General features: G+C 45.3%; 1 protein-coding gene across 1 annotated transcript in view; it reads right to left on the minus strand.

Moving 5' to 3' along the window:
• Window positions 1-4243: 4243 nt before the first annotated feature.
• The window catches only part of LOC138755074 (uncharacterized), a 150907-nt gene continuing 129401 nt past the window's right edge, over window positions 4244-25749 (minus strand). The window contains exons 10-11 of the mRNA XM_069920288.1: window positions 15232-15328; window positions 4244-5591 (exon numbers count right to left, since the gene is read on the minus strand). Coding sequence (XP_069776389.1) covers window positions 5427-5591; window positions 15232-15328 — 262 coding nt within the window. The 3' untranslated portion in view covers window positions 4244-5426. The remainder of the gene's footprint in view (window positions 5592-15231; window positions 15329-25749) is intronic.

Here is a 25749-nt window from a genome sequence, read left to right on the forward strand (position 1 = left end):
GTGGACATTTACCCCCTCCATAAATCTTCATCCGCGAAGCCAAGCCAAAGAAAAACTTAATTTGCCACTTCTCTGCCCATTCTCCTAATCTGTCTATGTCCTTCCGCAGCCTCCGCGTTTCCTCAGCACTACCTGCTCCTCCACCTGCCTTATATCATCAACAAACGTGGCCACAAAGCCAATCCACGATCAAAATCATTGATATACCACATAAGGTGGCTCCTACTCTGATGTCTGTGGAACACCACTAGCAACTAGCAGCCAACCAGAATAGGATCCTTGTATTCCAACCCTCTGCTTCCGGTCAATCAACCAATGCTTTACCTATGCTGGTGTTTTTCCAGTTGTACCATGGGCTCTCGTGTGTCACAACATCAAATGCCTTCAGAAAATACAAATACACAGCGTTCACTGCATTTCGCTTATCCAACCTGCTTGTCACTTCCTCAAAGAATTCTAATAGGTTTGTCAAGCAGGACTTTTATCTCGTCAACTGCCACCAAGTCCTCCAGGATCTTATACTTGACAATTGCCTCCAACCGCTGATGTCAGGCTCGCCGGTTGATCATTTCCTTTCTACTGCCTCCATACTGTTTTGAATGGTGGATGACAGTCGCGATTTTCCATCCCTCCAGGACCATGCAAGAATCTATTGATTCATGGCAGATCATTACCAATGCCTCCTGAACTCTTACAGTAGGAGAAAGGCACCGAATCAAGTTTTGAGGAATAGTCTCTGAACAGACCGTTTGCTGCCCAGACCTCAGCAGAGAGCTTCATCAACCACCCCTGCACTGCATCCAGACATGATCATTCACAGACCTGCAGCCACTGAGCTTCCATTAGCTGCTCAGATCACAGCAAATAGTTTTATCACAGCATCCCCAGAACACTGAGCATCAAGATTGGTAGCTATTCATTCACCTCCACACTGAGCACCCATTTGCTGCCCACATCATAGTAGAAGGTCTCATCCCAACTTCCCCAGATGACCATTACAGCACAAAGACAGATAGCTAGATCATAACTCAGTCAACCAACAAGGACCCGACTGCCACTCAGACCACTCCAGAAACCTTACTGCACCTTCTTCAGAACACCCACAGACAGGTACACAATCCTTTATCCGGAACCCTTGGGGTACAGCCGTGTTTCGAATTTCGGATTTTGAAAAGCCAGATTTAAATCCACCTGAATTGAACTGCCATATCTACCCCTAACCTCTTTCAGCGCACTGCCATCTCCACCCCCTCTCACCTGCCTGACTCACACAGCCGGTCTTCCCCCTCGCCCACCCGACTTGCACTGCTGTCTCCCCACTTGCTGGTTTTTGGAGCTTTCTGGATTTTAGATGTCTGGATACATGTATCTGTAGTATCCTATACTTCTATACTCAGTTTCTCCAGTGCACAAAACAGGTCACTGAGCTACAGACACTGAGCACCCATTTGTGGCCCATACCACAGCAGAAAGCTCCATAGAACATTACGGCACAGAAAACAAGCCCCTTTGGCCCTTCTAGCCAAACTATCATCTTCCCAGACCAACTGACCTGCACCCAGTTCATAGCCCTCCATACCCTTCCCATCCATCTATCTGCCCATTTTCAAAATAAATGTGAAAACTCACCCCGGATTCACCACTTCAGCTGGCAGCTCATTCCATACCCTCACCGCTCTCTGTGTGAAGTTCTCCCTCATGTTACCCCTCAACTTTTCCCCTTTCACCCTTAACCCATTTCCTCTGGTTTGTTTCTCACCAGCCTCAGTAGAAAAATCCTATCTACAATTACTCTGTCTAGACCCCTCATAATTTTAAATACCTCTATCAAATCTCCTCTCATTATTGTATGTTCCAGGCAATAAAATCCTAACCTGGTTAACCTTTCCCTGTAATTCATTTTGTGAAGTCTGGGCAATATCCAAGTAAATCTCTGCACTCCTTCAATCTTATTGACGTTATTCCAATAGTTCGGTGACCAAAACTGCACAAAATTGGCCTCACTAATATTCTGAAACATACCATAACATCCCAACTCCTGAATTCATTACTTTGATTTATGAAGGCCAATATGCCAAAAGCTCTCTTTACAACCTTATCCACCTGTAACGGCACTTTCATGGAAATTATGCACAGTATATATATTCCCAGATTGCTCTGTTCTCCCGCACTCCTCAGTGCCCTACCATTTCCTGCGTATGACTTTTTGGTTTGTCCTTCCAAAATGTAGCGCCTCACACTTGTCTGCATTAAATTCCATCTGCCATTTTTCAGCCCATTGTTCCAAATCCCTCTGCAAGCTTTGAAAACCTTCATTGTCCACAATACCTGCAAACTTTGTGTCGTGCAAACATGCTGATCCAATTTACCACAATATCATCCAGATCATTGACATAGATGACAAACTACAATGGTCCCGGCACCGATCCCTGGAGCACACCGGGCCTCCAATGTGAAAACCACTCTCTGTCTTCCCCCATATAACCAATGTTGAATCCAGTTTACTACCTCACCATGAAGTCCTCCTACCTTCCTCAGAACTCCCACTAAGTATAGATAGGTTGCTCATATCCTAATCATTAACTACAGACACTGAACATTTGCAGCCCAGACCATACCAGCTATCCCAGAATATCACCAAGTGATATTCACCCAGCCACAGACAGAGCTCCCAATTACTTCCCAGAACACCCAGACAGGTAGGTCATCATTCAATCCGCCACACCCATTTGTTGCCTACACCACTATGGAAAGTTTCAAAATTTCTTAATTGACATGTAATATTGCAGATCATGTTATATTCCCCAAAATTGTCTTCTGCCTGCCGTAAGGCAAAGAACTTACATTAGAATTGCCCTCTTGCCCCTTTCGAGAGAAAGAGAAGAGTCCCTTCAGAGTCGCTGAGTGGGTTTGCCTCCGACGCTCCCGCAGTTTCTGCAGCTGTCCAGACTCCTGTTCGATCCATCGGTAACCCGAGCTCTACATCCAATCCTCCAACGAGACCTGGAAGCCTTCAGAAGCCAATGCTCTTCGGGAGTCCTTCTTTCCCTCAGCACTCTCTTAAATCCCTGCTTCAACACCTAGTTCGCATGAGCCAGACTCGTGCAGGTCCTCCAACTGCAAGTTTCCTGAAGCCTGTGTGGGTCCCTCGCTGCTCCTGCTGTGGTCACCATCCTGTCAGGTCATCTCCTCTACATCTCTTCCTCAATGGTCGTGGGGGGGGGGGGGGGGGTGTTGGTGTTCTCCCTGTCCACTGCTCACTGGAGTCTGAAAGGTTCCATGACCTTGCTGTTTGTTTGCCTCACTTCTAGAGCCCCTGATCCAGTTTCTTAAATAAATACAGATGCAGAAAAACTATTTCAGATCGGCCCAAACGTAAAAGACCTCTCTGATCTTCAAGAGGACAAATTTTGTCCACACCACAGCTGAAAGCTTCATCCCACTTTTGCAGGATACCCACTTCCCTCACAGCATACACATAGGGCATCATTGACTTAGACTCAGTTACTGAGCACCCATGTGTGGCCAACTCCTTACAAACAGTGGCGGATTTGAACCTGGGTCGGTGTCATAAAATTGCACAAAATGCTTTGCCATCCATGATTTTCAAACAAATTATAATGGACTATAACAGATAACCCAGAGCATCATAGGTTATTGGGAGAAGGCTGGGCAGTGGGGCTGAGTGGGAAAATTATTGAATTGGCAGGGCAAACTCGATGGGGTGAATGGCCTGTTTCTGCTCCTTATGGTCTTATGATTCAGTTCATAAAGCAGTAGTTCTCAACCTCTTTCTTTCCACTCACATTCCACTTTCAGTAATCCCTGTGTCATCGGTGCTCTGTGATTAGTAAGGGATTGCTGAAGGTGGGATGTGGGTGGGAAGGGAAGGTCAAGAATCACTGCTCTAGACCCAATTGTGACTGAAATATTTTGCTTGAGAAAAATTGTCATTGGCTCATTTCCTTTGGAGCTATGAAACCGTGCACATAATGAGTCAATGAGGTAGGATTAAAGTAGTGGTTTTCAAACTTTTTCTTTCCACCCACATCCCACCTTCATCAATCCCTTACTAATCACAGAGCACCGATGGCATAGGAATTACTGAAAGTGGGATGCGAGTGGAAAGAAAAAGGTTGAGCACCTCTGTGCTAAAGAAACCAATGATGTCGACTAACCTTGGTTAAATAAACTGAGCAGTCAAAGTGAAGTCTCACCCATCACTGGAGGCAGAATGTCTGGATTATTCCAAAACACTAAATGTTTATTTTTTTCTCTTTGCAGAAACTGATGCGAAAGGTTGTTGTGGGTCTGAACCTTTCCAACACCCTAGAATGCCACTTTACATTTAAACTTAAGAAAGCTGACATTCCCCTTCAACGTGGGCAGATCTGGCTCAAGATCGCTCGCAGTGGAGGGACGCCATCAGAATAGGTGTGGACGATGTTAAGAACAAGCACAGGGAGGCAACAGAGGAAAGGCACAGGAAGCCCCACAACAGAGCTTCTATACACACTCCCCCCACCCCACCTCTCCAGGCCTTCCATGCCAGGTTTGTGACAATAGTGCCTGTCAAGGATTGACAGCTACTCCAGGATGCCCATATCAAGCCCCACAAACTGACTGAAAGGAACCATTATCATCTTATAGGATGGATAGCCAGAAGACATTTCAACTGAAGTGGTATTTTCATAGCTGTCCCCTCACTTGCTTACATCTCAATTTTTCAAGATTCCTGCCCAATGTTTCAACAGACAAAATCTATTCTCACTTCTTCATGACCAAAGATGCTTGAAAATACCAGGTTCATCAATAAACATCAACCTTTCACAATTCTGAATGATAATATTCTTCTTTAGATGTTGGATCTATGCTGGGGCCATCCTGTCAATGCAATCAAGAAGGAGGTTATACTTCGTAAGGTGTTTCAGATTTGGTATGTCACCAAAGATGCTCGGAAATTTCTACGGGCGTACCATGGAGAACATTTTTACTGGTTGGATCATTGTCTGGAATAGAGGTGTCAATACACAGGGGAAACTCAGCCAGTGTGATCATGGACATTAGTCTTTACTCCATTGAGGACATCTTTAAGGAGGTGGAATCACAGGAAAGGAGCCTTTATCGTCAAGGTCCCTCAGCAGCCTGGCCGTGTCCTCTTCTCACTGGTACAATCAGGAAGAGGTACAGGAGCCCAAAGACGAACACCCAATGTTACTCAAACAGCTTCTTCCCCTCCGCCATCAGATTTCTGAATGGACAATGAACTCTTGGTTTTTCCTCTTCCTTTTGAACTAATTTTTAAAAAAATGTAATTCATAGCAATTTTTGCCTCTTTAAAGCTGCTGTGAATTTCGTGACACATTAATGACAATAAATTCTGATTCTGATGAAACCAATGAATGTGGGCGAAAAGAGTGGATGAGTTATTGACTCTCCTGTTTGACTCTCTTTTTATTGATCAGTTTTTTTATCTCTTTTGCAACATCACTTGCATTTCTATAGATCATCCGTCTGTCTGTTCCTTTCATTTTGATCCACTTGACTGAGGGGTATGTTCGTGCAATGAACCGCTGAAACTTGAACATAATCTGCAAAAAAAAAATCAAATGGGATAATTAAACATGGTGACTCTAAAGTTCAAGACTCAGAAATGCGAGAGGGATCAGATCATGACAAAGTTTAGCATTAAAAATGATTTGAAACCAGTGTTTCAGCGGGAGGGGGAAGGGATGGGTCTGGCTGGACCTTAGTATTTTGAACATTTTGCATAATCAGGTTAAAATAAACTGGTTTTTGATCACTCTGCCATGTGATAGTCCATTTAGACCCTCAATTTGGTTCCCCTCTCCTGCAAGAAAAACAACCCAAACTTACCTAAGCATTTCTCTCAATGACTATTTTCCAGCTCTGGCCACCCACATTGTTATAAATTTCCCCCACACCCACTATAGTCACAGTCCAAACACCTTTTACTTGTAATGGGATTTAATGAGAGTCACATACATATGTTTTCAGCACAATTCCTCTGAAGTGAGATTGCTATGACTACAACTTGGTTATAGCCCTAAGGCTGTCGCTCGAATCCACAAGAGAAGAGAGAGACACACACACACCAGTTGAGTGTATTCAACACTGAGTTTTTTCAGTGGCAGCTCTGTCTTTTATAGTCAGCTCAGCTGCGTCACCACCGGGGCATGGCTTAAGCAGGCTGACTGCCGATTGGTTACCTCGGATGCCCAGGCCCCAATTGAGCCCCTTGTGATTGGCCAGTTTCACCGCTCTGCTGGCAGCCTATGGAAACGGGTGTTTTAGCCCACACGATACTTTGCTGGTCGCCTTATTCGACAGTAATTTCCTGTGTTGGCCCAAGGCACAGGCTGCTACACAAATCCCCCCCCCCACAGAACCAATGATCGGGACACTGTTTTTAGGAGGCTAACCCCTGTGCCATGGGGTCGGGTGAGTGATGGGCTGGTCAAAGTCCAAGCAAGTAGGCTGGTTTCAACCGGTCGAATGTGAAAGTCCAAAACACAGGTGGAGCTGTTGTGTTTGAGGACACAGTATGGCCTTCGTAAGGCCACTGTAGAGGTGGCCGGTGAGCCCTGCACTAAACAAACATATTTACATTCAGTAAAGTTCTCTGGGACTAAGTGCAGGGTTGGCCGTGGGGTATAGGTTTAGCAGGGGCCAGGGTGCCTAGGTACTCGTGTAGTTGGGACAATGTGGTCACCGGGGTCTCTTCAGGGACCATCACAAATTTTCCCGGTATAACTATAGGGGTATGCCATAGACCAACTTGGTAGAGGATGCCTTGAGGACCTCCTTGGGTGCGGATGCCTAACAGGACCCAAGGGAGTTCATCGGCCCAGTTAGGTCTGGTAATCTGTGCCATTAAGACACATTAATGTGTCTTTGGAACCTCTCCACCAACCTGTTTCCTGTGGGTGATATGCCGTGGTGTAGAGGAGTTAGGTCCCCAGGGCATGGGCTACGGCGGTTCACAGACTGGAAGTGAATTGGGGCCCCCGGTCCAATGTAATTGTTTTAAGTGGGCAGCGTGCTTGGTGCAAGTGTGGCTGGCAATTAAAATGTCGTCGAGGTAGACGAAGGTAAAATGCAGATCCCGGCCCACTGCATCCATCAGCCTCTGGAAAGTCTGAACTGCGATTTTATTAATTTATTTGCTGATGATGTATTGATATATTTGACAGAACCAGCAAACTTATCACAGAAATTATACTCGAAACTGGAAGATTATGGGAAAGTATCGAGTTATAAAATAAATTGGGATGAGTGAAATTATGCCTCTTACAGGAGGAGGGTATACTCAGTATCAAAGAGATACCCCATTTAAACAATTGGCAAATGGCATAAAATATTTTGGAATACGTATAGATAATAACTTAAAAATGTATACAAATTGAATGACTTACCTTAACTCAAAAAGATTGAAGAAGCTTTAAACAGATGGACAGCCTTACCACCAACACTAGTGGGACGAGTCAATTGTATTAAAATGAATGAGTACAATATCTCTTTCAATCATTGCCCATACCATTACCTCAGAGGTTCTTTCAGGAGTTGAATAAATGTCAGAAAATTTCTTTGGAAAGGTAAGATGTTGAGGGTCTCTATAGAAAAATTAACTTGGAAATATGAACTGGTTTACATTGATTAGATTTTATTATGTATATTTAACTTTTAAAAAAATATTCTTTCTTTTTTCCTTTTTTTATGGCTCTCCTTAGTAGAGTTGGCTGAAGGGGGGGTGGGCGGAATCATTTATTTCTTTTTTTTAATGTATATATAAAAAAAAGTTCATGTTCGATTGCTGTATATGTCATATATTATTTGTTTTTTGAACAAATAAATAAAGTTTAAAAAAAAAGGAAATATGAACTGGGAGGCTTACAACTTCCTAATTAAAAAAATTATTATTGAGGAACTCTAAAGAGATTTCTTACTTTCTTTTTTGAGCAAGGAGATAAATCTGCATGGGTGGAAATAGAATTGGATAAAATAGAAGAGAGAATTGCAGAGGACTTTGTATATAAGTGGGATGTGAAATTACTAAATGGTGAGAAAGAAACCTCTTTGCTAAAAAGACAATCAATATTTGATATAAAATAAATAATGATTTTGGAATAAGGGGGGGGGGTGAGTGGTAATGTCCCAAAACTCCATGAATTCATAATTAGCTTATACCTTGTACATGGCTCTGGAACTCTGTCTGGGAAGGTAATGGATGCAAAAACCTTTGTCACATGGGATCATCACTCTACTCAAAAGACCACAACTTTCAGGTCTATTGACCCTGGTCTGGAAGATGGAATGAATTTGTGCAACTCTTTGCTGAATGGTTCATACAGAATTCGCCAAAAGGCATCCTCCCATGTATGAATTATGATAATTTGTTTGTATGATTTATATTCTGAATTGGAAAGTATTAGCCATTTACCCAGATTGTGAAGAACTGTACATTTCGGCGTAAAGGTTGAGACTTGAAATCCAAAAAACTCTCAAAAATCAGGGGTCGACTTATTCGTCAGACATACTTTTGAGACCTTTAATTCAGCTCAAAATCCAATATCCACTGATCCGATGTGTAACTTGACCCTTGTAATACCAATTTAGTACATAAGTTGACCCATGAAAAGCAAAAAAACCGGACTGGAACAGATTTTCATTGAGATTTTTATTGAAAACAGCAACACATTTGCTCTTTGGCTTGGCTTCGCGGACTAAGATTTATGGAGGGGGTAAAAGTCCACGTCAGCTGCAGGCTCGTTTGTGGCTGACAAGTCCGATGCGAGACAGGCAGACATGGTTGCAGCGGCTGCAGGGGAAAATTGGTTGGTTGGGGTTGGGTGTTGGGTTTTTCCTCCTTTGCCTTTTGTCAGTGAGGTGGGCTCTGCGGTCTTCTTCAAAGGAGGTTGCTGCCCGCCAAACTGTGAGGCGCCAAGATGCACGGTTTGAGGCGATATCAGCCCACTGGCGGTGGTCAATGTGGCAGGCACCAAGAGGTTTCTTTAGGCAGTCCTTGTACCTTTTCTTTGGTGCACCTCTGTCACGGTGGCCAGTGGAGAGCTCGCCATATAACACGATCTTGGGAAGGCGATGGTCCTCCATTCTGGAGACGTGACCCACCCAGCGCAGCTGGATCTTCAGCAGCGTGGACTCGATGCTGTCGACCTCTGCCATCTCGAGTACTTCGACGTTAGGGATGAAAGCGCTCCAATGGATGTTGAGGATGGAGCGGAGACAACGCTGGTGGAAGCGTTCTAGGAGCCGTAGGTGATGCCGGTAGAGGACCCATGATTCGGAGCCCAACAGGAGTGTGGGTATGACAACGGCTCTGTATACGCTTATCTTTGTGAGGTTTTTCAGTTGGTTGTTTTTCCAGACTCTTTTGTGTAGTCTTCCAAAGGCGCTATTTGCCTTGGCGAGTCTGTTGTCTATCTCATTGTCGATCCTGGCATCTGATGAAATGGTGCAGCCGAGATAGGTAAACTGGTTGACCGTTTTGAGTTTTGTGTGCCCGATGGAGATGTGGGGGGGCTGGTAGTTATGGTGGGGAGCTGGCTGAGGGAGGACCTCAGTTTTCTTCAGGCTGACTTCCAGGCCAAACATTTTGGCAGTTTCCGCAAAGCAGGACGTCAAGCGCTGAAGAGCTGGCTCTGAATGGGCAACTAAAGCGGCATCGTCTGCAAAGAGTAGTTCACGGACAAGTTTCTCTTGTGTCTTGGTGTGAGCTTGCAGGCGCCTCAGATTGAAGAGACTGCCATCCGTGCGGTACCGGATGTAAACAGCGTCTTCATTGTCATTAGAACCCTTCAAAATCACTATCATTGTCTGAATAAATAAGGCAGGAAGCACATCCACACTCTCACTGTTTAAACAGACATCATATGGGTCCAGATCTGTTTCAGGTTGGTCGTCATTGTTCCACAATAAAGCATCTTCCATGCCATCAATTGTAAAACAGATACTGCACTTTTTAAATGATTTTTTAATCACTGTCTCTACTTTAACTTTGTCCCATGTCTTCAGCACGAAGTTACACAGCACATCAAGTTATGCACCACGCATTGCCCCATCTTTTGTAAACGACTTTTCGACATGCGATATCCATGCATTCCATTCCTCACGCATACGGTCTTTGCTTGCAGACATTGAGAGGTTGCAATATAGATGTCAAACCACCCGGGATAACCACCATGTAAATATTATGTAGTGCTAATCGACTTTTAGTGCTCTCAGTTAAGTGGCTACGGAACATATCCCAGACCACCTGTTCTCTGCGTAAATCGCCTGTTTCATACATTGTCTATCCATTGTTTTACACCATTTTCATCCATTCATCCTTTTTCATGAAAATGTACAAAATTAACTGCAGGGAATTTCATTTTTGGTTTAATTTTGCATTTGAAGATTACCATAGGTCTTAACTTTGTCCCATCACCCATGCACGATAACACCACAGTAAACCTGGTCCTTTTGTGGCCTATACTTCTGGTTTGCACAGCTTTAATACCTTTCCAATACACTGTTCTATTGCCTATCACATCGACATTCATGGGGGTTTCGTTCATGTTTCCGATATTTGCCAATGCAAACTGGTGTTTCTGCCAGTTCCGTGTAATAAACTGGTGAAAACTTACAACTTTGTGATTAAGATCTTTTGGTAGTTTCTGTGCAATTTTTGTTTGTTTTGGCGCAATACCAGATTTTTCCTGTCCATGAAACGTTTGCACCAGCTGACTGTAGCCTCAAAATCATCTCTGAGGTCTGGGTGCGACTTGGCTCACTGCAATGCAAATATTCTTATTTCATTTTGGGTGACCATGTAGCAATCTTGCCTCTGTTCATGTACCCATTCCGCAATGTGATTTTCCTACTCCAGCCAACGAGCAATTCCTTTCCTCAAATAACATTGCCTTTTTGGTATTTTTCAAAGTTTCTTCTTTTTCCTCCAATCTCTTATCAGCTTCTCGTGCACATCAAAATATCTTGCAGCAGCGCAGTTGCTGGTTTTCTTGACCATTTCTATCAGTTTCAACTTAAATCTCGCTTCATATTTTTGTCGTGTGCTGTATTGTGTCGATGGACCCTCCATGATGGCAATCACCTCCAGCCAACACCCAGCAGATCAATCTGCGTGATCTATGGGGGTCGACGAAAACACCGATCAATGACCCATCCCAGGCATCGCGAGCTTTGGGGGTTGTCTTATATGCCAATCAATGGGGTATCTCAGGCAGCCAGAAAATTTTGGTCGACTTGTACATCATAAAACCCTTAAAATGAGGCTAAAAAGTGGGGTGGTGGGGGGGGGTGCGGAACTTATACATCAAAATATACGGTATGTGTAAATAAAAACTTTTAATCAGTGGTTCTCAACCTTTGGTTTTCCACTCACATACCACTTCAAGTAATCCCTATGCCATCGGTGCTCTGTGATTAGTAAGGGATTGCTTAAGATGGTATGTGGGTGGAAAGAAAAAGGTTGAGAACCATTGCTTTAAATGTTTAGGTAGAATGAGACTAAACCATTTTCACTTGAATATCTGCTTTCATTGTACAACTGAACACTTTCAAATGTTTCCAGAACATAATGCGATGAGTTGTATGTTGTGACAATCTGATTAAGAATGCAATCCTTTGTCAGGATTGAACAGAGCCATGGTGCTGGGAAAATATAGCTGCAATTGTTTTCTGAAAACTTAAAGATTCCAATGACAGTTCAAAGATTTCCTGCAGAAAGGTGAATAATTAACACAAAGAACACCTGCTAACCTTGGAGTCAAAACATCAATGACATTGCAAATTTTTGAAGTATTTGCATGTATTATTTAGTAGCAATCCTGACTAAACTTGAAATATTATTAACAAAGCAGTTTAAAGCCTGGAAGTGCCATTTTATTTTTCAGTAAGTTCATGGCTGCATTTAAAAGGAGCAGAAAGAGAGGTCATTTAGCCCTTCGGGCCTGCTCCACCATTCAATACAATCATGGCTGATCATGTGACCTCAGTATCCAATTCCTGCTTTCTCTCCAAATCCCTGAACCTGTTAGCCAATAGGACAACATCCAACTCCCTTTTGAATACAACTCATGAACTGAACTCAACAAATTCTGTTGTAGGTAACTCCACAAGTTCACAACTCTCTGAGTGAAAAGGTTTCTCCGCATCTCAGCCCTATATCGCTTACCACTTGTCCTTTCACTACAACCCTTGTTCTGGAAATTCCCAATATCAGAAACACTCTCTCTGCATCTCACCTGTCCAGTCTTGCCAGCATTTTATACATATCACTGAGATCCCTTCTCATTCTTCTAAATACCAGGGAGTTGAACCCTAGTCTTTTCAGTTATTCTTCAAACATCAGTCTGGTGAAACTTCACTGCATTCCCTTGATAGTAAGAATATTCATCCTCAATTGAGGAGATCACCCAATACCAAAGCCCTATATAAGAGCAGTCAGACGTTTTGCGATAAAGGCCAACATGCTGTTTGCTTTCTTAACCTCCTGCTTCACCTGCATCCCAATCTTCAATGAGTGATGCACTGTAACACCAATGTCTCATTGCACCTCCCTTTTTCCATTCAGAGATCCAAAAAGCATTGGATAGAGTGCTCCAACTTCAAGGTTGAACACCTCTTTGCTCCACTTTCAAACATCTCATTGGAGATCATTAAGAATTTGCCTTTTCTAAATCCACTCATCTATATTCAACTAATGTTAACTGAGTTCTAGTTTATTCTTAATTAATGCTTGGCTATCACTGAGATTGAACTGATTGTCCAGTGTTGACCTTGCTTGTACATGAGGAAATAAAGAGCACAAATTCTGCAGTACTCTGACACCAAACCTCATATCGATAGATAACCAGACGACTTTGGCAACCTGGAATGCCCTGCTCCACCAGAAGATTATAAATCAGTCATTAGACTTCAGCTGATTTACTAATATACACATTTGGAGAGGAAAGTTGTGAGAAGAGCAATAGATGTTGTTAACCATGATTTTATCTAGGATTGGTGGAGGGGAGGGGGGCTCATTTACGAAATACAAGGCTTGGTACAGAGCAAACATGACTTCTCGTAGGCTTTCATGATAATTAACAGGGTTAATGGAGAAAACAGTGAAAACAAAACCCTCCAACGGTTATAACCAGAATGGAGAGGTTCAAAGACATTGGTGAAAGATCCTCACAGGAATTGGTGAGTTCTTTTCAGAATAGCTGTCAGCTTTTTGGAATTTTTCCTGGAAAAATGACATCTGAATTTTAAAAAGAAACAGGGTAGACATTTGAAGACAAAGAACTTTGGCTGTTTTGGCTGCTCTCCCGTGTGAGAGTAATAATGTTCTTTCAGAGGCAAGATCAGGAACAATAAGCTGCTAAGCAGCTATAACTTTCTGTGTAAGTTATCCTTCCTTATTTTTTCACTATTTTCCAATTTACAATAGCTTCAATATCTCTATCAAAGTGGAAGGACGTTAAGTAGCATCTTAGAGTGAGTAACTGATCACTCTGGAGAAAGCTTCACGTGTGTGTTGAAATAGCTCCCCGTAGATGCAGGGATTAGTGGCTCCTTTAGTAAAAGTAGCCCAAAGATTTTGACATCTAGTAAGGGCATGAGGTGATGGGGATGCTGTATTTTGTTGGGAGCTGAGGGAATAGTAGAAGATTACTTAATATAAAAATGAGCATAAAATCTGGACAAATCCAGCCTGATTTGTCTCGTCACATTGACCAAGGAGCATTGGATTAAATGGGTGCAGGGCAATGCAATATCCACAACAGTTTCAGGACTGCTCAATTCAGCCAATGTTAAGTCTTGGTGAGGTTTTATCGTTGGTGATTAATTGAAGAGATGCGCTGTAATTTTACGCATCCTTATTTTAAGGATCTGAATACCATCTGCTACTCAGCAAAGCCTATTCACAGCAGTAAACTTAAAACTTGGATCAAAATGGGCAGAATGGCTAGTGCACTGATTAGCACAAAGCTATTACAGTTCCAGAGACCCGGGTTCAAATTGGATGCTGTCTGTGAGGAGTTAGCATGCTCTCCCCGTGTCTGTGTGGGCTTTCCCTGGATGTTCTGGTTTTCTCCCATCCTCAAAAATGTACGGGGTTGTTGGTTAGTTTGGGCATAATTTGGAGGCGTGGGTTTAAATGGCCCAAATTGGCTTTTACCATGTGGTAAATAAAATTTAAAATTTTATAGTGAGAGGTTTAGAATATTACGTAGGTATTGCTACAGTTGCATAGGTAATGGTGAGGCGTACAGTGGTAGCCTTCTTGTCTGAGAAAGAACATTCTTGCTAAGGAGGGAGTTCAGTGAAGGTTCACTAGACTGATCTCTGGGATGGCAGGTCTGACATATGAAGAAGGACTGGATAGACTAGGGTTCTACTCCTTGGAATTTAGACGGAATCTCAATGAGATGTGCAAAATTGTGACAGGACTGGATGTTAGATGCAGGAAGAATGTTCCCGATGTCTGAGAAGTCCAGAACAAGGGTCATAGTTCAAGATCAAGGGATAAGCCATTTAGAACTGAGCTGAGGAGAAACTTCTTCATTTAATTGTAAACTTGTGAAACTCCCCAGCAAAGAAGTTGAGGATGTCAAAAGTGAATTGGATATGGCTCTTGGGGCTGAAGGGATCAATAGGTACTAAAAGCAAAATAGGGAGCTAGGTCACAACATCAACCACAATCATACTGAACAGTGGTTGCAGGCTTGAATAAATTATTGACCTCCTCCTGCACCTATTCTCTAAGACTATGACCCTTGCTTGTGTCTTGAAAAGATGGAAAAATTACAAGCTCCGTCGTGACGACAATAACTATTTTCAACAGCAACTGTTTTCCAAAAGTAACCTGCAGATGAATACATCATAAAGATAATATACTTTAGGAAGCTGGGACTTTCTTGGCAAATGCCATTTCATCTGTATGCTGGCCATGAGACATCCATGATTCAGAATCAATTTTTTGACCTTCGCTGTTCATTAAATAAAACAAACCACTTCAGATAATTCAAAGTCCTCTGCTGCGTATCACAACCAATAGATTATAAAAAGAACCGTGTCACCCTGAAACTATTCACATCCTTTTGGAAGATGACCTTATAATCATTGAACTTTTGGACATTCAAATCCCCAGCAAGCTAAAAGGTTCATACCACAAGTCCCTCTTGATCCAGACGAAGTACTAACCTTGTTCAGAGAATCGGGAAGCAGTTCATCATAATGATCTCCTGTGATCACCGTGACAGAAGTTGCACTGGAGAGAGGTTTAAAGTGTGAAATATCTCTGGAATAAAGATAAAATAAGAGGCAATTTGAGGACAATGCATAATTTGCCAGGATACTTTTCACTTTACGACAATGCAAAAAGGAATAATTTCAGAACCTTTTGCCTCCTTCCTCTACACTAGCCTGAAACATACTTCCATTACACTCTTAACCAGCAGGATTGAAAAATTCCAATATCTGCAAGTAATATGCAGAGAAGTCAAGAAATTAAGAGATGCATTTACCTCTCTGACCTGATTTGTAGAACATTTCCAATTTAAATTTTTTTTTAAAATCAGCATTTGCAATGTTCTATTTTTCATTTGATCAGAAGAGGCTTTGATATAGAGTTTTTAAGGCGAGATGGATAGTCACTTCTCACTGAAATTCGCCAAGCAAAAGGACACAAAGGAGAGCATGTTCAAGGAAGGTTAAGTCAATCGTCTAGAGCAGTGGTTCCCATCCTTTTTTCTTTCCATTCACATCCCACTTTAAGTAATCCCTATGCCATTGATGCTCTGTGATTAGTAAGGGATTGCTTAAGGTGGGATGTGAGTGGGAAGGGAAGGTTGAGAATCACTGCTCTAGACCCAATTGTTACTGAAATATTTTGCTTGAGAAAAATTGTCATTGGCCCATTTCCTTTGGAGTTATGAAACCGTGCACATAACAAGTCAATGAGGTACGATTAAAACAGTGGCTTTCAAACATTTTCTTTCCACCCTCATACGACCTTAAGAAATCCCTTATTAATCACAGAGCATCTATGGCATAGGGAATACTTTAAAGTGGTACGTGAAAAAGGTTGAGAAACACTGGTCTAGAGCATGTCACTGTTGAAGTGGTGGTAGACATCTTGGAACACATCAGGTTAGATAAATCCACAGGACAGGAAATAAGCTGCTGCCATCAGAAAAGAGATACAGGTGTCACAAGACCTGCACCACAAGATTCAGGAACACTGCTCCCCCCTCCACCACCAGACTCCTCAACAACAAACTCAACCAGAGACCAATTTAAGGACTCTTTCTTGTGCACTTTATTGATCTTCTTTTGTTCTCTCTGTATGGTACAGTCAATTTGTTGACATTCATTATCTATTTAAGGTTCTTTTATTTGTTTATATATTTACGCTGTGTTGAGTTTATTTTTGCACTACCAATTCACAGCAATTCTGCCACGCCCGCAGGAAAAAAGGAATCGCAGGGTTGTATGTGATGTCATGTATGTACTCGGATAATGAAACAATAAAAAAGGATGTTGCTGAAGTCCTGACAAAGGATTTTGCATCTTCGATTGTCATAGGCAAAGTTCAGAAGACTGAAAGATCACTAATGTTGTTCCTTTATTGGAACAGCAAAGTCCAATTATTGATGGTTTTGTGCCGGGCAAATCCTGCTCACTGACTCAGCATCCTGAGGAGGGAGTAAAGATAATCGATTAATGTAGAACAGCGGATGTTGTTTCTTTTGGCTTTGTTACACATTACACAAGGTCCTGGTTGATTGGCTTGTCCAGAAGTTAAAGCACTTGGGTTCCAAGGTGAGTTGGCTAATTGGATCCAAAATTTGTTTGATGTTAGGAGGCAAAAGCAGTGATAGATGTATGATTTTCAAATTAGAAGTCTGTGCCGACTGCCACCAAGGTTTCAGATACTCAAAGTTCTGAGGTAGAGAGTGATGCTGGGGTATGTGGAACTTCAGGACAAGATGTCTTTCTGGTACACACTCAGAAGGCAAATCATGGAGAGCGATGAAGATGTGAGAAATTCTTTGCTTGTTGATGAGCCCACAAGGGGATCAGCTGTACTGGATTAGGTATTGTGTAATGCATTAGAGGTGATTTGAGAGCTCAGAGGAAAGGAACCATCAGGAGGCAGTGACCTCAATATGACTGAGCTCAATTTGAGATTTAACAAGGAGAAACTAAAGTCAGAAGAATCCATATTTCAGTGAAGTAAAGGGAATTACAGTGGCATGAGAGAGGAAATGGCCAAAGTAGATTGGAAGGGGGCACTAGTTGGGAAGACGGCAGAGCAGCAAGATGGAGTTTCTGCAAGAAATAAGAAAAGTGCAGGATAAATACAGACCAAAACAGAAGAAATATTTGAAAAGAAAATTGTCACAACTGTGGCTGACAAGGGAAGTCAAGGCCAATATAAAAGCAAAAGATAAGGCATACAAGAAAGCAAAAATTAATGGCAAGATTGAGGTTTTTAAAAGCTTGCAGAAGACAATTAAAAAAAACCCAGAAAGGGAAGAAAGATGAATTATGAAAGTAGGCTAGCAAACAATATCAGAGGATACAAAAAGCTTCTTCAAGTATGTAAAGAGCAATGGAGAGATGAGAGGGGTCAAGTAAACGACAAGGGAAAAATAATAATGGGAGACAAGGAGATGGCATCAGTCTTCACTGTGGAAGGCACGAGCAGTGTGCCAGATGTCCAAGGGCATCAGGGAAGGAAAGTGAGTGCTGTTACTATTTCAAGGGAGAAAGTGCTCAGAAAGAAGTAGCGGTAGAGATTGTGGAGGCATTGGAAATGATCTTTTAGGAATCAAGATGATGGCATGGTACCACAGGACTAGAAAATTGCAAACATCACCCCATTAATCAAAAAGGAAGTGAGGATAGTATTAGCTAGTTAGCCTGAAGTCAGTGTGGTTGGAAAATTGTTAAGAGTCGACTATCAAGGATGAGGTCACAGAGTATTTGGAGGCACTTGACAAGAGAGGCCAAAGCTGGCAGAGTTTCCTTAAGGAAAAATTCGTGCTTGACAAACCTATTGGAATGACAAGCAGGCGGGATAAAGGAGATGCAGTGGATGTTGTGTATTTTGATTTTCAGAAGGCCTTTGACAAGGTGCTGCACATGAGGCTACTTAACAAGATAAAAGCTCATGTATAACTGGTAAGATATCAGCATGCATTGAGCATTGGCTGATCGGTAGGAAGCAGGGAGTTGGAATGCAGGGGTCATATTCTGGTTGGATGATGTTGCTCGTGGGGTTGGGACACTCCTTTATGATTTAGATTATGGAATGAATGGCTTCGTGGCCAAGTTGCAGATGATACGAAGGTAGGTGCAGGAGCAAGTAGTGTTGAGGAAACAGGGAGGCTGCCAAAGGACTTGGGCAGATTAGGAGAATGGACAGAGAAATGGTAATGAAATAGTGTCGGAAGGTGTATCGACATGCACTTTGGTAGAAGATATAGGCAGACAGGCTACTTGTTAAATTGGGAAAAAATTGAAAACTGCGAGTCTTTGTGCAGGATCTTCTTTCTTTGGCTTGGCTTCGCGGACGAAGATTTATGGAGGGGGTAAATGTCCACGTCAGCTGCAGGCTCGTTTGAGGCTGACAAGTCCGAAGCGGGACAGGCAGACACGGTTGCAGCGGTTGCAGGGGAAAATTTGTTGGTTGGGGTTGGGTGTTGGGTTTTTCCTCCTTTGCCTTTTGTCAGTGAGGTGGGCTCTGCGGTCTTCTTCAAAGGAGGTTGCTGCCCGCCAAACTGTGAGGCGCCAAGATGCATGGTTTGAGGCAATATCAGCCCACTGGCGGTGGTCAATGTGGCAGGCACCAAGAGATTTCTTTAGGCAGTCCTTGTACCTCTTCTTTGGTGCATCTCTGTCACGGTGGCCAGTGGAGAGCTCGCCATATAACACGATCTTGGGAAGGCGATGGTCCTCCATTCTGGAGACGTGACCCACCCAGCGCAGCTGGATCTTCAGCAGTGTGGACTCGATGCTGTCGACTTCTGCCATCTCGAGTACTTCGACGTTAGGGATGAAAGCGCTCCAATGAATGTTGAGGATGGAGCGGAGACAACGCTGGTGGAAGCGTTCTAGGAGCCGTAGGTGATGCCGGTAGAGGACCCATGATTCAGAGCCGAACAGGAGTGTGGGTATGACAACGGCTCTGTATACGCTTATCTTTGTGAGGTTTTTCAGTTGGTTGTTTTTCCAGACTCTTTTGTGTAGTCTTCCAAAGGCGCTATTTGCCTTGGCGAGTCTGTTGTCTATCTCATTGTCGATCCTTGCATCTGATGAAATGGTGCAGCCGAGATAGGTAAACTGGTTGACCGTTTTGAGTTTTGTGTGCCCGATGGAGATGTGGGGGGCTGGTAGTCATGGTGGGGAGCTGGCTGATGGAGGACCTCAGTTTTCTTCAGGCTGACTTCCAGGCCAAACATTTTGGCAGTTTCCGCAAAACAGGACGTCAAGCGCTGAAGAGCTGGCTCTGAATGGGCAACTAAAGCGGCATCGTCTGCAAAGAGTAGTTCACGGACAAGTTTCTCTTGTGTCTTGGTGTGAGCTTGCAGGCGCCTCAGATTGAAGAGACTGCCATCCGTGCGGTACCGGATGTAAACAGCGTCTTCATTGTTGAGGTCTTTAATAGCTTGTTTCAGCATCATGCTGAAGAAGATTTAAAAGAGGGTTGGTGCGAGAACACAGCCTTGCTTCACGCCATTGTTAATGGAGAAGGGTTCAGAGAGCTCATTGCTGTATCTGACCCGACCTTGTTGGTTTTCGTGCAGTTGGATAATCATGTTGAGGAACTTTGGGGGGCATCCGAGGAACTCTAGTATTTGCCAAAGCCCTTTCCTGCTCACGGTGTTGAAGGCTTTGGTGAGGTCAACAAAGGTGATGTAGAGTCCTTTGTTTTGTTCTCTGCACTTTTCTTGGAGCTGTCTGAGGGCAAAGACCATGTCAGTAGTTCCTCTGTTTGCGCGAAAGCCGCACTGTGATTCTGGGAGAATATTCTCGGCGACACTAGGTATTATTCTATTTAGGAGAATCCTAGCGAAGATTTTGCCTGCAATGGAGAGCAGCGTGATTCCCCTGTAGTTTGAGCAGTCTGATAGCCTTAAGGTAAACTTGCAGGTTGAGTTGGTAGTGAATGAGACAAATACAATGCTGACATTCATTTCAAGAGGAATAGAATATAAGAGCTGAGCTGTGAAGTTGAGACATTATAAGGTACAGGTGAGACCTCACTTGGAGTATTGTGAGCAGTTTTGGGTTCACCGCTGATGAAATAATGTGCTGACATAGAGAGGGTTTGGGGATGATTATGAGAATGAAAGGGTCATCAGAAGAAGAACATTTGACAGCTCATCCTGTACTCAATGGAATTTAGGAGAATGGTGGGGGGGGGAATTTCCTTGAAGCATTTCAAATGTTGAAAGCATGGTCAGAGTAGATGTCGAAAGGTTGTTTCCCAGAGTGAAGAGTCTAGGACAAGAGGGCACAACTTCAGGATTGAAGGGCGTCCATTTAAAACAGAGATATGGAGGAATTTCTTTGGCCGGAGGGCATTAAATCTGTGAAATTTGTTGCCACAGATGATTGTGGAGACCAAATTGATGGGTGTATTCATGCGGAGTTTGATAGGTTCTTGATGAACCAGGGCAAAGGTTAAAGGAAGTCGGGCAATGGGCCTGAGTGGGAAAATGGATCAAATCATGATAAAATGGCAAGGCAGACTGAATAGCCTATATCTGTTCCAATATTTTATGGTCCCTATGGTCTAAGTTAAATAAACTCCTATGGTCTAAGTTAAATAAACTCACAGGCTCACCGTGTCTCTCAACCAAAACGGTAAATGGTAGAGCACTGAGGAGTGCAGTAGAACAGAGGGATCAAGGAATTCCCTGAAAGTAGTGTCACAGTTAGTTAAGGTTGGAAAGAGAGCATTTAGAATGTTGGTCTTCATGAATCAAAGTACTAGATTGAGTATTGGAGTTGAGATGATGTGGTAAAGTTGTATAAGTCATTGATGAGACCAAATTTAGAGTATTGTGTGCACTTTTGGTCACCTAACTACAAGACGTCAATAAGATTGAAACAATGGAGAGAAGATGCAAGAGGATGTTGCTCAGTCTTCAGGAACTGTGTTACAGGAAAAGATTAACCAGTCTGGGACTTTATTCCCTGGAGTGTAGATGAATGAGGGGAGATTTGATAGAGGTATTTAACATTATGAGGGATATTGACAGTGTAAATGTAGGTAGACTTTTTTTCCCAGTGATGGTAGGTGAGATACAAACCAGAGAAAATGGATTAAGGGTGAAAGGGGAAAAGTTTAGGGGGAACTTCTTCACACAAAGTGTGTTGGGAGTGTTGAGCGAACTGCAAGCTGAAGTGATGAATGTGGGCTCCATTTTAACATTTAAGAAGAATTTGGACAGGTACCTGGATGGAAGAGATATGGAGAGCTATGGCCTGGGTACAGGTCAGTGGGACTAGGCAGAAATAAAGTTTGGCACAGACTAGAAGGGCCAAAGGGGCCAGTTTCTGTGCTGTAATGCTCTACGTTTCTAACATCAGTCATCATCTACCAATTGATTTTATCAACTCAGTGCTCAACTCACATATCCACAAAACATAGCCTGCACACATGGGAAACTATTCAGTCACAAAGGGTGGCATGGTCAGTAAGGAGTGGATACCTTCTCCCCAGGTCTGTCAGTCTCCTCTGGATTCTTCTCACAAAATGTACGTGGATTATTGGTTAATTGGTGTATTTGGGAGGCATGGGATCGTGGCCTGGAAAGGCATGTTACTGTGCTGCATTTCTAAAATAAAACTCCCAAATATTCTACTGTCACGGCAGCTACACTGCCACTGGAAGAACACACAACCAGACAGGTTGAGCTCAATGAGCAGAACTGATTTATTGCAGGCTGCTGGGTTGGACTTATACTCCCAGCCCGGACCTGGCTGAGAACTGCGCTGGGGGGCACTTACATCACCCGGGCATCAAGTGGTCCCCCAACGTGGGCTTCTGAGTCTTGTGCTGAGAAGAAGGGGAAATCCCCAACGTCGCCATTTTGGCCGGCTGCCCCGCCGCATGGATTACAAGCGGGGCTGGTTCGCCAGCCGGGTGGCCTCGCTTCTTGGGTTGGGCCACAATCATTGGTTTGGGTGGGGTCGAGGTGTGCTGGCTTCAGCCTGTCCTCAGTAAACAGTTCCCGCCTGCCGCTGATGTCCAGTGTGAATGGCGACCCTGAACACTGGACAATCTTGTACGGCCCATCGTAAGGTCTCTGCAGAGATGCCGTGGGCAGGCCCTACTGAATCAAAACATATTCTGCTGAAAGCAGCTTGCTGGGGACGTGAGATGGCCATGTGCTGTGTCTGGGCGGCGGTAGGGGTGCAAAGGAGTCCAAGCGGGCCTGGAGGTTGGGAAGCAGCTCATGGCAACCGCTGGAGGTTGTGAAGCGCATTGATGAACTCACCAGGAAGTGCCAGCGGTGCGCCATAGACCTGCTCAGCTGATGACGCCAGCAGATCCTCCTTGGGCGTGGAGCGGATGCCCAGGAGCACCCAAGGCAGTTCATTCACCCAGTTGGGACCGGTGAGGCGGGCCATAAGTGCCGACATAAAGTGGCAGTGCAGACGCTCAAACGGCCCATTAGCCTGCGGGTGTCAGGGCGTGGTACGGTCTAGCTCGATCCCCAACCTGTTGGCAAGCTGTGCCCAGAGCGCAGAGGTGAACTGGGCACCCTGAACGCTGGTGAGGTGATTCGGAATGGTGGCGAAGGAGGAGTTTTCGCATCTGTTGGAGCTGGGGAATCATTCGGCGGTCCGACAGCCCTTGGGCCTCGCCACTCTACCTGCTCCCGAAAGCCTCTGGCGGCTGGCGCCCCTGCGGAGACTATCGACGGCTCAATGAGGCAATAGTTCCTGACCGTTACCTCATCCCTCACATCCAGGACTTTATGGCCAACCTGCATGCTGTGAGGGTTTTCTCCAAGGTTGACCTGGTGCGCGGTTATCACCAAATCCCGGTGCACCGGGTGACCCAACCGTGCAACAGCGCTTGGGAGCAGGAGTCCGTGGAGGCGTCCAGCATCAGGATCGCATCAGGACAACAAGTGGTGCAGTCCACCACCATGAACAGGTAACGGTTGCCCTGGGAAACGGGTAAGGGCCCGACTATGTCCACGTGAATGTGGCTGAATCGTTCTCGGACGTGCTCAAACTTGCACGGGCACCCTGGTGTGCCTGTGTACCTTGGATATCTGGCAATAAGTGCATGTTCTGGCCCAGCCCGCGAACCGCTCTGACGAACCGCTCTGCCACCATCCGAACCGTGGACCTGATGGACAGGTGTGAAAGGTCGTGAATGTGAAGGAAGACTTGCCTGCGCCACTGCTGGGGGACCACTGGCCATGGGATGCCCATGGAGTCATCGCACAGGACTGTGCTTCTGCCACTCGGAGTCAGAAGGTCTTGGAACCGCAGGCCCATGTTGGCAGTCCTGAAGGCTCACGTCTCCTCGTCGGACTTATGGTCCCGGGCGAGCTGGTTGAATTAGAGGCCAGGTGTCAGCGTGCAGATGGCCGGTTGCGAGAGTGCATCGGTGACCACGTTGTCCTTCCCCGCCTTGTGCCAAATGTCGGTGGTAAACTCCGACACGAAGGAGAGATGATGCTGCTAGCGGGCCGACCAGGGGTCCTTCACCATCGCGAGTGTCTGGGTGAGGGGTTTGTGGTCAGTTAAGATGGTAAAAGTCCTCTCTGCCAAGAAATAGTGGAAATGCCACACCGTCAGGTACATGCCCAGTAACTCATGGTCAAAAGCGCTATACTTGCGCTCTGGTGGGCAGAGAAGCTGGCTGAAGAATGCCAGCGGCTTCCATTGTCCATTCACCTGCTGCTCCAGGACGGCGCTGATGGCTGTGGCAGAGGCATTGACAGAGAGTGCCATATGCAGGTCGGTGTGCGGGTGGGCGAGCATGGTGGCCTTCGTGAGGGCGTCCTTGGTGGCCTCGAATGCACTGCAGTCCTCTGGGGTCCAGGTGAGCATTTTGTGCTTGGCTGCGATGAGGGCGAATAGTGGCTGCATGATGCACACAGCTCCCAGGATGAATCGGTTGTGGAAGTTGACCATACCCGCGAACTCCTGCAGCCCCTTGAGTTTGTCCAGACATGGGAACTCCTTGATAGCAGCGACCTTCGAGGCGGTGGGCATGACTCCCTCAGCCGTGATGGTATGGCCCAGGAACTGCATGGACTCTTTCCTGGATGTGAGGGATGGGGTAACGGTCAGGAAGTGTCGCCTCATTGAGCCGTTGATAGTCTCCACAGGGGTGCCAGCTGCCAGAGGCTTTCGGGACCAGGTGGAGTGGCGAGGCCCATGGGCTGTCGGACCGCCAAATGATTCCCCAGCTCCAACAGATGCGAAAACTCTTCCTTCGCTACCTGGAGCTTGTCAGGTGGGAGCCAGCGTGCCTTGGCATGAACCGGTGGGCCCTGGGTGGGGATGTGGTGGAACACCCTGTGGCGCGGCAAGGCAGCGGAGAACTGTGGCTTGAAGAGGGTCGGAAACTCGTCCAGGATTTTCTGGAACTCGTCTCTGGGCATGTTAATAATGGCCACCTGCGGCTACTCTGTGCGGGAGGCATCGAGGTGAACAGCCTGGAAAGTACAGGATTCAACCAGGCGCCTACCCCAAATGTCCACCAGAAGCCCATGGGCAAGGAGGAAGTCAGCACCCAGGATGGTGGTCGGAAGGAACGAGATGGTGAACCTCCACGAAAACTTTCGTCGACCGATCTGGAAGTGGACTGTCTTGTCTCCATACGTCTGGATCTCTGTTGCGTTGGCCACACGGAGAGGAGGTCTTTGAGGTCAGTTCCTGGACTCGATGGCCATGGACGGGATGACACTGATCTGGGCCCCAGTGTCAACGAGGAATCGCCGGCCGTTGATTGAGTCCTGCAGGTAGAGGAGGCTGTGTCCTTGGCCAGCCACCACAGCCATTAACAGTGGCCGGCCTGCTCATTTCCCTGGAATGAGCAGGGCTGACGACACTTCCAAGCCTTGGCTATCCAGCAGTGATGGTAGAAGCAGAGGCTGGAGCAGATGCCATGCCCCTGGTTATGCTCTTGGTGGCCCCTGCAGGGGTCGGATGCTCTACCGCAGCACTAGGGACAGGCTTGGCATAGTCATGCCCGTGCCTCGTGACTTGCTGGACCTCCGAGCCCTCCGGGAATCACTTGAGCCATACCTCTTGGGCCTTCTGAGCGATCTTCCTCAGGTCGGTAAAGCTCTCTTGGGCCAGTAACAGCCGGATGTCCTCGGGCAGATGGTCGAGGAAAATGCGCTCGAAGAGTGGGCAGTTGGTGTGATCACCCATGAGCGCGAGCATCTCATCCATCAGCTCCATCGGGGACCTGTCCCCCAAGGCATCGACGTGCAGAATCCGAACGGCACTCTGGCACCTGGATAGTCCGAGGGATCCGGTGAGCACTCGCTTGATGGTCTCATATTTGTCTTCAGTGGGTGGGTGCTGAACGAGGTGTAGCACGCGTTTGGTGGTGGCCTGGTCCAGGGTGGTGACCACATGGTAGAATTTGGTCATGTCGGATGAAATCTGGTGGTGGTGAAACTGAGACTCCACGTGGCCGAACCAGGTCTCCGGCTCCTGAACCCAGAA

Source organism: Narcine bancroftii, chromosome 2, assembly GCF_036971445.1.
Source record: "Narcine bancroftii isolate sNarBan1 chromosome 2, sNarBan1.hap1, whole genome shotgun sequence".
Lineage (NCBI taxonomy): Eukaryota > Metazoa > Chordata > Chondrichthyes > Torpediniformes > Narcinidae > Narcine > Narcine bancroftii.